This window comes from Oculina patagonica, chromosome 3, assembly GCF_052425735.1.
Source record: "Oculina patagonica isolate OP01 chromosome 3, crgOcupat, whole genome shotgun sequence".
Classification (NCBI taxonomy): domain Eukaryota; kingdom Metazoa; phylum Cnidaria; class Anthozoa; order Scleractinia; family Oculinidae; genus Oculina; species Oculina patagonica.
In genome coordinates, this window is record NC_135760.1 from 566,309 (window position 1) to 577,211 (window position 10,903).

The following is a 10,903-nucleotide window of genomic DNA, read 5'->3' on the forward strand; positions in this document are numbered from 1 at the left end:
CATCTGCAAAGCCAACGAAGGAAAACTCGCCGGGTTAAGCCCGCAGCTTTTAGCAAAAGAAAGAAACTACTCGCAGTCTATGTAATCTAAGAATGACTTGCAGGTCACATAAACTCGAACAACGCTACTTATGTTTCTGGAAACATGTTTTCTCGTTTTGCCAGGCCTTTACAATTAAAAAAAAACATTTTTGAGCAAAATAGCGCGAACACGGAAAACAAACATTCAATAAATACTTTATTTATACTGGATATATCTGTCCAGTGATAAATATACATCTTAACTATCTTAGCTAACTGTTTCTGCAACACTGTTTCCTTGTATAGCGAGGTCCTTATAGTAAATTGTGGGAGGCACGGTGTGCTAATGTTCAGGTAGCGTGATGAACTGCGGATCGAGCGGCGCTGCTCCGAGTCCTGGGTGCGTTTTTGCTTGTGGCCTGTGTACGACTTTAGCTTATAGTACACTTATAACACCACAGAAGCATTGAATACATCCTGGCCATATTTCCTTGTCCTTCTCGCTATGGACAAACATCTGAGCAGATCATCTCTATACTCAAACGGGATCTTAGTAACGAAGAGTTTCCATCGCATACTTGAACCCAGAATCCAGGACAGATCACGTGTTGTGACCCAACATACACCCCTGATCCACCTGCCATAACACGTGTTCTCTCTCTGCCAACTCACGGCGCGCAGAATCCACTCGGGCTGATCACCATGGATACCGCCTGGGAATCCCGGATGTTGCTGGAGGGATGAATAGAACGCCTCGTCAGGCTTAGCAGTGTCATTGAGCCAGTCTAAAAAATCGATTGCCACTTGGTCGTGTAGAATGTAATTCGCTGCTTCTCGTGTAATGGCGATAAAGTTGGAGCCTTTTTGGAGGTTAATTTCCCACGGTGGCGGCGGTTTAGTCACATCAGTCCTTATCATTATGTAGTTTAGATGAAATTCTAGGCCTTTTACTTTTTTTACCTCATGAGAATAAAGCATTCGACCCAAATTGTTTTCAGGAATAGTAAAGCTCTCAATGTTGTTGAAACCGTTCAGCATCGTCAGCGCGCGAACGATTTCAGCGTTTGTATACAGGGGTAATTCCTGACCGGAAATGTGCATGAAGTATTTCCACTGAATGGGACTCTCGATTAGCTCACTTAAACAGTTCCGCTGTGCGTAAAGCGTACTTACGTGGGCCCATATAAGATCGACTGGTTTACTGGTGAAGAAAACGTTATCTAAGCAACTAGTCATGGCCCGTATTGCATTGCGAAAAGTATCTGGTGATTTAACATCCACGTGGATACAATAGATGTTGTGAGGCATGTAAATAGATTGTAAAACTTTCTCTGCCAAGTCAGCGGATTTAAATAAAACCATTGCATAAGCAATGGGGAAGTTCTTTTCTTCTTGTGAGGGGGTAGGGTGAGGAAAATGTTTCTTTCTCACTACGTCACAACCCATTCCAGTGTATTTTGAAAACACTTCCTCGTCCTTCGGTTTTTCAGTGCTACATATCCAGTCTTGTAGGATTGATGAGAGAAAACTTTCATTAATGATCTCCTGGCATTCTGACCACGTTGTAGGATCCTAGAGGCACAACATACATTAGTGTTAATAGGAAAGAGTTTTAGGGCAGAGTTTAGGAAGGATGGTGTTGTTGAGGCTGAATAAACGTGCATTATAGGTTGCAATGCGTGCAGATAAAGACTGCCAACAGGTACATCTAGACTAATACCATAGGCTTGCAATGTGTGCAGATACAGCAAGACTGCCAACAGGTACATCTAGACTAATATCATAGGCTTGCAATGTGTGCAGATACAGCAAGACTGCCAACAGGTACATCTAGACTAATACCATAGGCTTGCAATGTGTGCAGATACAGCAAGACTGCCAACAGGTACATCTAGACTAATACCATAGGCTTGCAATGTGTGCAGATACAGCAAGACTGCCAACAGGTACATCTAGACACATCTAGACTAATATCATAGGCTTGCAATGCGTGCAGATAGCTTGACTAGTATCAAAGGCAGATAATTGGTCTAGTGCCATAGGATCTGGATAAATCTGGATAAGAGCAGCTAGCAGAGAAGAATCCTAGGCTTGCAATGTATTCCAGAAGTTAGGTAATGCCAGGTAATGCCATCATGACCATCTGTAACATATCACGGCTGTAATCAAAAAGGCCAAGTATGACTTGTGAAATAACTTACTAGGTGCTTTGAATAAAAGCATCACTTGGATGAGTAATTATGTGTTTTTCCAGAAAATATCCAAACCTCCCCCACAGAAGGGTTTCTGGTTTGATCCCCCCCCCCACCCTCTCCACCTCTTGGGTAATTCCAATTTAACTTCATAGTTCCCTTCAACCCACAACCCTCTTGTAATTTCCAATGACCTCCCATGTGAAGGGTATGGATATTTTCTGGAAAACACAATAATTCACTGACGCTTTTCATCCAGCTTTATACATGGTAGCTTGCATTACAACCTTTGTATAAATAAATGAATTAAAACTTACCAGTATAAAGCCCATTAAAAGACCTTACAAAGAACCCAAATTACAATAAAAGCTCTGATTACCCCATTGAAACTTATTTCTATTCAAGGCCTTTTAAAGGAGGAGGTTTTTTGAAAGGGCCTTTAATTAAAATATTTCGAACAGATGCAATTTATGGCTGTATTATTTCAATTTATTAAGCGCTACTTGAAAATGACAAGAAAAGTTCATGTTTTAAGTCTATACCATGACTTTCAGGTATATCAAAGGGGTACCCTTTTTTATCAAAAGGTATACGAAAGTGGTACAATTTCTGGCAAAATGGTATATAAAAGGGTAAGGGGTCAGAGCTTGGGGCAGAGCCTCCCCTTACAAAACTGTTTTGGGTATCCCCCGGGGGGAGAGGGGGCTCATTAAGCTAGGCACACACTAGGGGACTAGTCGCAGGGAATAGTCACAAGGACTTATCCCTTAGTGTGTACTGGTGAAGGACAAGTCCCAGGGACTGGTGGCATGTAGGGTACACACTCTACCGAATCGTGCCATTGTTTTTTCATAGCCTCCTCTGTGTGAGGACCTCTGCTCTTTTTGAGCTTCACCAACAAACACTTCAGCGTTTTCGTGATTTTATTTTTTCCCATGCCCTTTGTGGTTTTTATCTCACAAAGGTGGGTTTTCACTGTAAAACTGGTTATGGACTCGGGGTATGGAAACACTCCATCCTGTTTCGACCATTTGTGCATCACTTTCCGCTTCCTTTTTTCCGTTTTGAAAAGGGCGCAAAATATGCAAAATATGAGTACACACAAGCGGACTGAGCTGGTCCCTGAAGCAAGTCCCTGCGACAAGTCCCTGTGGCTAGTCCCCTAATAGTGTGTGCCGATCTTTAGAGAAGGGGAGGACTTAGTATAGTAGAGTCTTAAACTCCCCTTTGACTCCCTGTCTCATATATTGTTCCATAAAGCATGAAGCATTTGCCCTACCTTTTTGTTATACTGGCACATCAACAAGCTGAAAGCATAAGTTGCCACCACAACAAGGAAAACCCAGATCACAATCCTTTTGATTTTGCTTCTTCTCATCCTGTTTTGTTGGATTTACTCCCGGGATTTTAATTGTGCTTTACACTCCGATGAGCTACTTTTTGAGGCAGTTATTTGCATTTTCCCCACAGTGGTGTTAAGCCAAGTGTTCCAACGCCCAAAGGGCTTAAAGTAGGCTGGTTGAGGTTAGTGGTGGTATTTTGTTAGGAAGGGTAAACAAGTTAGAAAGGTCTGAAGCACGTAACGAGAGCGTGAAACGCGAACAACGCGCAACGGCCAGGCTACGAAGCGAGACGCAAAAATTACGTCATGTAAGACTAAAACAAGCAAATGATTCACAGCTCAATTTAGGTTGTCAAAGCACAATATTTCAATTTTAAATATGTTTGCAGGTATTTCTGGAAATCAGCCATCTCAGCAAGGTTTGTATGCGTGTTGTACAAGTGTAATTTTGAGAAAAGCATGAATTTTAGTGGTAAGAAGTTGGAAATCTTTAGGAAAGTAACGTACATTTGCAAGACTCCATTTTGAATTTGAACAGCAACTAAAGGCTTTATCTTAAGTATTATAAAAAGACTTAAAAAAAATGTTTATTTAGCTTGCTTAATTGAATAATTATTGTTAATTTTTATGTTTCATATAGCAATGAGGCCAGAGTTGTTTGAGGTAGGAATCTACTGTCGATTTGTTTTTATTAGCATTTTTCCGCAAAAGAGACATATTTATGTTGTCTGCGCGAGTATAAACAGCTGCGAGTATTAAATCCTGTTAAAAATTTTAGCTTTCACTGTATCGTTTAAGTTGCATACTGAAAGCTGTTCTTCTAACTTAATTAGGAGGTGAAGCTCTTTAAGAATGCAAGAGAAAGAGAAACGTAAGTGAACTGTAATATATCTATTTTTACCACTGACTTAAAGATCATTATGCAGTATTCCAAGTACAGTCAACTCTCTCTATAAGGGACACCTTCAAGACCACCATTTGGTGTATGTTATACAAGAATTCCGTAGTAACGGAGTTATTTTCAGTAATTCTTATTCACTGCAACTTCAACTCCTGACGGTAATAATGGGGTGTCTGTAATAGCGAGGTGTCCGCAAGGCGAGAGTTGACTGTATGGAATACTAGCTGGATGACTATGCATATAACATAGTTTGGCTTTTTTTTATACAAATCATTTTCAAACAAATTTCTTACAGATATGACAACATGGCAGATCTGTTTTCCATTATCAACACTCTTCAGTGTCTAGAGAAAGCTTACATCAGAGATGTTGTGACACCAAGAGAGTAAGTAGATTTCACTTCAGACTTGGTACCCGCTGGGATTACAATAACAGTTGCGTTCAGGGTTGCCTTCCGGGGTATCCGGTCATCTCGCCACCGAGAGAAGTCAAATCCAACTACCAAGGGAGTGAGACCCTGAATATTTCTCGTTCTTTAAGCGTGGTGAGGTGACTTCCCTTGGTGTTGAGTTGGTTGGTGGCGAGGTGACTGGCATACGCTTTCCGTGACTCAAAAACATCTGTGCTTGAGCTCTATATTATTACATTGGAACAGACTTTAGCCTATATTGTAGGTATCTATGTGAACTTAGTCTATACTCTTACTTTCCTCATTTTAGGTACACTGCTGCCTGTTCAAAGTTGCTTGTTCAATACAAGGTAAGATGAGCACCATTCATATTGCTAGCATAAGCATTACTTTTAAAGCATTATCTTACTTTAATCACTAAATACATGTCTCACTAATGTGGGTGAGTAAACCTTCACTGCTTATACTAGCCTAGTGGCTATTTGTACAGCAGGGTTCGCACACGCCTTGAAAGTCCTTGAATCTCAAAATAAAAATTCAAGGCCTTGAAAGTCCTTGAAATTGGTTTTCGGTCCTTGAAAGTCCTTGATTTTTTGAACGTCAAAAGGCTTCAAGGCAATGAGAAGACCACCAAAATAAGTGTTTTTTTTAGTTCTTCAGCAAGCACATCAACCATTGATTTGGGGTAAATTTCATGAAAAAAAGTCCTTGAAATTTCCAAGAAGGGTCCTGGAAAGTCCTTGAAAAATCCTTGAATTTTTAACCTGAAAAAGTGTACGAACCCTGGTATACGCCATTTAAAGAGATGTCTAATCCTGCTTTATCTGTATGTGTCACATGTGCTTGACTTATGGCCAAAGCCCTAAGTGTCACATGTGCAGTAGTAGATAATTAGCCTTGTGTCAATTATTTCAGTCTAAGAGATATCCATCCAACTAACAACAGTAAAAGGCTGTCAAGAGAATAGGGGAGCTTCGATAGCACAGTGGTGAGAGCCCTCGCTTCCCACCAATGTGCCAGGGTTTGATTTCCAGATACAGCATTTGAGTTTGTCGCTGGTTCGCGTCCCTGCTCCAAGGTTTTTTCGCTGGGTTCTCCAGTTTTTCTCCCTTCACAAAAACGGACACTTTTTAATTCCAATTTGATTGGGTATTTGAGGGCCACAGGTTTGTCAGTTGCAAGAATGTTGTAACATATGTTGTAACATGCAACCTCATTAAACATAGTTGATAATTTATTTAATGGAGATTGTACCAACATCTGCAGTATGAAAACATAGTAGTATTTAAACACGAAGGCCTCCTCTGTGTTAATGAGAAAGTGCTCAAAATCCTAGAGATTTTCTGCCGACACAATCAGTGGATGCTTATCATAATGCTGGTTTAACAGAGTAAAGCTTTTAATATTTATTTATTATTGTTATGTAACAATTATTATAGTAAGTGGCTTACTCTGAAGACCAATCATTCATGTGGCATATAATTAATTAAAAAAGAATACATTTAAAAAATTAACTTTTTCATATCATTTGCTATTTTAGGCAGCCTTCAAGCTTGTGCAATCAGCTGAGTATCCAACAGTAGAAGCTTTTATGAAAAAATTCAGGGTGAGAGAATAATGAGTTACATTAAATTCAAAGAGGTCTACTTTATTTAAATATGGATGTGCACTGTTAATATGTGCCTTAATATTTATTTGCTTGAAAATATTGTTTTATAAAGCATAATAATTATACTTTATAAAACAATATTTAATTATTACATATTACATAATTATTATGTACATAACAACTCTTTACTAGACAGAATATATTTGTAAGTGAAAGCCATGTGCTGAGGTTTCACTCCCTTGCATGCTTTGTAAATATAGAGAAAAGAATGGTTCAGTTAATTTCATTAATTTCAATAACAATACATGGCACACTTACTGGTTACTGAAATATGCCTGGATAATTGACCAAGTATGAGGTCAGGATAGTGGGATATTGGCCAAGTTCTATCTTTGCATGTGTATGGACCGAGATCCATCCATCAGTCAAGGTCCATAAACGCCAGAAAAGAGCGAGGCCAATATCCTGCCGTCTTGACTTGGCAAGCTTGGTCAAGAAAGGATTTATTATATGCAGGCTTTTAGCCAGGATTTAAAAAGTGGGAGTCCAACATTTTTATAAGGCATGAGTTTGTCGATCCCTATAGGAGGGCCTGAGGAGCATGCAAAGTGTTTTTCTGCAGTTATGAGTGCAAAGGTATCTAAAGGTTTCCAAATTTGCTAAAAAAAACCTCTGTATAGGACTCCTGGACTCCCACACCTGGCTAAAAGCCTGATTATATGGCAACAAAGGCAACAACAAGAACAAATTTTGTGGGAAATCACAGGCAATCCCAAGCAGGCAAGATAGGCCCATTTTTCCTGCTCTGGTAACCAATCACAATGCAGGGTTTATCTCATCTTACATCTTTACGATCACATCTTTACGACCAATTTACCACTGATGAAGGGCTAAGCCTGAAACGTTTGGTTTATAATGAACTTTTTGGCACTTTCAATCTACTTTTATTCTCAATCTTCACAATTAGAAGTGCCACGCAGCGATTATTCTTTAAAACTAGTATTTACCTTATCTTGCCTGCTCAAAGAGCCAGCCGTATAATAAGTAGTGTTACTGTGCTTTTCATGCTCTTGTGAAATCTGAAGTTCAAAATCCAACTGACAGTTGCATCTATGCTGCTGTTAATCATAATTACAATGACAATAGTCCATTTTACAGTTGTCTACCAAGTGACTGGTCAGGCCTTTGAATTGTAGCGAGGCTGGAGGTGACCTTGCATTGATACAAACCTCTTTGCTTTATTATGTAAATGTAACCTAGTTAGCATCAAAACAACGTGATTTACACAACAAAAACAGTGAGGTCTGTATCAAAACAAGGTCACCTTCAGCCTCACTTTCAGTCAATCGCCAGGTCACTGAGCAGACAACTGTAAAATGGTCTATTAACAAACCTAGAAAAAAAAATGGATTGAATCTACCAATCACAACCCAGAGACTTGACCTTTTGAACCTGTTGAAGTGAACTTTCCTGAGGGGCGTGCTAAAATGATTGACAGCAGCAGAAAATGCAAGCGTTCACATGATTTTAAAAAGTGTGGTAATAAAAAAAAGTTATAGTACACTGTCTTATGATAAGTGTTTCTTTAGCTGGACTGTCCTGCAGCATTAGAGAGAATAAAGGAAGGCAGACCAATCACCATTAAGGATGACAAAGGGAACACTAGTAAAGCTATTGCAGACACAGTCTCAGTGAGTGAATGTTGCTTTATCATCACTTAGTTCTTTCTGCATGGTATATTTAACAATTATTCTATGAGTGCGCGTTGGATATGAGATGGTAGATAGCCAACAAGAGTGTAGCACTGAGTTGGCTACAACAATCTCATATCCAACAAGCGTGAGTGGAATGATTGTTTTATTTAAAAAGCCCAGAGATTTGCGATATTTGAACTTCCCTGCTGTTTTTGTAGACACGTATCGGCTAACATATTAATTTTGTGGTCAATGGTATATGAGCTCATATACCATTGCCTGTTAACCAATAAAAGTGCAGGAATTGCAATATACCATTGCTAGTTTTTACTAATCCCTAAATATTCCTAATCTGATTCATTATAACATCTCACAGATAGTACCACGTGCTGTGATTGGTCAACGTTATAGGCCACATCATTAAATAAATATATATACCGTACCTTTCATTTCAGCTTTTTATAACAATTATGGATAAACTACGACTACAAATCAGAGCAATGGATGAGGTAACAAACATCATTATCATAAAAGCTTTTTCTAAGCCCCCCACCCCCTGCTCTTTTTGGCCTCCTTAGTAAGTTCTTAATTAATTAATATCTTTAAATAAGCCCCCCCCCCCCTTTCCTAGATGGAAGATTGCAACAATTTATGAACAAGAAAACAAGGCAACTTTATGGTTTTAAAGTTTTTCAACAAGCACATAATAATTTAACTTTTATACATACCCTAAATGAGAAACAGTTTGGAATTAAGCCCTTCCTCCTCCGTAATAACCCCCCCCCCCCGATAAGTCTTGAAAAGAAATAAGCAGTGGGGTGGGTAGTGGGGCTTCTTTTATGTTATTATGTTGATCTTATCAGTTATCAAAGTCACTGATTTCAACGCTGCTACTGACAATTTGTCAGGTTCTTTCAATTCCTGAATTAAAACAGACTGTTATTAGCACTGAAAATCAGCAAGCTTCATTTCCATAGATCTGAATTAACAAGCAATTTAGCTCTTGTTCAACATTTGTTACATTCTGGTTTCCATTTTGTTCATTGTAAATTGGTCCAATGCTAATAATATTAATCTTTGTCAGTGTAATCACCTACATGAAACTAGAGTAACTCAGCAGTTTGTATTTCCTAAAACAGATTCATCCAGATCTGAGAGACCTGATGGATACTATGAATAACCTAAGTGCACTTCCTGAAGATTTTGAGGGAAAAGTCAAGGTCAACCAATGGTGAGGCTTTAGTGACTTTGCTACATGTATTTAGGTCAGATACAGCAGGGAGCGTGGAACACTTATTGCCTATTATAACCCACCCATTAATTTTTGCACATGCTCATTGGACAAAACGTATCATGTGGTACAAAATCGCAGGACGGGTATCAGCGAATATACCCCGTCGATTTGATATCCGTCGCCCGATTTTGTAGGCAAGCAAAAACGAACGAATTAAGTCACCTTATTCAATTCTAAGTTTTAATGAAATCACAGAGTTAAAAAATCACGTAAACCAATTTGTTTCAACCACGTTACGCCAGGTTTATTACGTAGGGTTTTTCCTATAAATTTACTGGCGATAAAGCGCGTTGTAGAAATTAATCAGAGGGTTATAAAATAAAGAAACCCCTTTCTGGCTTGCTGGTATATTGGAGGATAATGCCCTTGGCTGAAAGATTGTCCTTAAAATTTCACAGTTCCCCTCTAAGCTTCGCTTCTCGGCCAACTGTTCATTTTTTGACAATCTTTCAGCCTCGGGCATTTTCATCCAATATTCCAGCCGCCTGAAGGGGTTTATTTACTAAGTATCATGTAAACCATAATGTATGCAAAGGCCTGCAACTTTGTAGCACTTCGGGACATAATTGCAATCAGCTTAAGTTAAAGTATAAATGGGTGCTGTCTTAATCCAGGTAAACCTAATAAAACTGTCAGGGGAGGGATGTGGTAACCTTTGATAGCTGCATGTCATCTGTGTGCAAGGTTTAAAAAGTGGCAACTAAATTGGAACCAAAATCTCCAGTCTGGCGACTAAAATTGAGAAGACGGAGTGAAAGCGTGAGCTTAATTTAGCGACTAAAATTTTTCACTGGTGACCAAACTTTAGCAGTTGGTGGCCAAAATAATGGCCACTAAGGAAAAAAAATAAATTTGGAGGGTTAAGGCTTTCTTTTATCCTTTGTAATACATTGATATTTTTTCTTGGCATGATCACGCAACAAAGTCAAAACTGAGTGATACCCCATGCAATATCCCCTGTGGTTTTCAATTTTTTTTTCTACAGTATTTACAGATTGTTAAAATAAATAAACCTCTTCAAATATTTTTCATTACAGTAATATATGTACCTAGATACCCATAAACTCTTTTGGGTAATTCTGAAGTAACACCATATTCCAAATGTTTACAATAGCAAAAACGTTTCAAAGAAATTGTTTTACATTTACATTTTAAAAAGTTTAAAAGCAAGATGTTAGTAAGAAAAAGCCAAGCCACTTGGCCAGTAGGTAAGTTCTGTTAATGATTACTGACTTGCTTACCCTGTGAATCGCAGGTATGAAACCCTGAGCAGTATGAAAGCAAGTGATGAACTTACCGAGGAACAAGTGCGACAGATGTTATTTGATCTGGAGCAAGCTTATAATGCATTTAATAGATCTCTTCAGCATACTTAGTTATTCAAGTAGGGAATCTGTAGAATTTATATTAGAGAGTTTAATACAGGTAACTGCAGGAACTGT

At 38.7% G+C, this 10,903-nt stretch overlaps 2 protein-coding genes across 3 annotated transcripts; one reads left to right on the forward strand and one right to left on the reverse strand.

Annotated features, from left to right (window-relative positions):
• Nucleotides 1–36: 36 nt before the first annotated feature.
• LOC144646021 (N-acetyllactosaminide beta-1,6-N-acetylglucosaminyl-transferase-like) lies at nt 37–3,764 on the reverse strand. The gene is made up of 2 exons (XM_078505539.1): nt 3,492–3,764; nt 37–1,592 (listed from the first exon to the last, which is right to left on the reverse strand). The coding sequence occupies exons 1-2, from the start codon at nt 3,588–3,590 to the stop codon at nt 468–470; spliced, it is 1,224 nt and encodes a 407-aa protein (XP_078361665.1). The 5' UTR covers nt 3,591–3,764; the 3' UTR covers nt 37–467.
• Nucleotides 3,765–3,862: 98 nt separating this feature from the next.
• LOC144645983 (vacuolar protein sorting-associated protein 28 homolog) lies at nt 3,863–10,901 on the forward strand. 2 transcript variants are annotated; one of them, XM_078505498.1, is made up of 10 exons: nt 3,863–3,973; nt 4,195–4,217; nt 4,388–4,425; nt 4,751–4,840; nt 5,175–5,214; nt 6,405–6,470; nt 8,063–8,164; nt 8,623–8,676; nt 9,307–9,398; nt 10,717–10,901. In XM_078505498.1, the coding sequence occupies exons 1-10, from the start codon at nt 3,934–3,936 to the stop codon at nt 10,835–10,837; spliced, it is 666 nt and encodes a 221-aa protein (XP_078361624.1). In that variant the 5' UTR covers nt 3,863–3,933; the 3' UTR covers nt 10,838–10,901. The 2 variants fall into 2 exon arrangements, with proteins under 2 accessions (XP_078361624.1, XP_078361625.1); XM_078505499.1 differs by lacking the exon at nt 4,195–4,217 and having other exon boundaries at nt 3,873–3,973.
• The last annotated feature ends 2 nt before the right edge of the window (nt 10,902–10,903 follow it).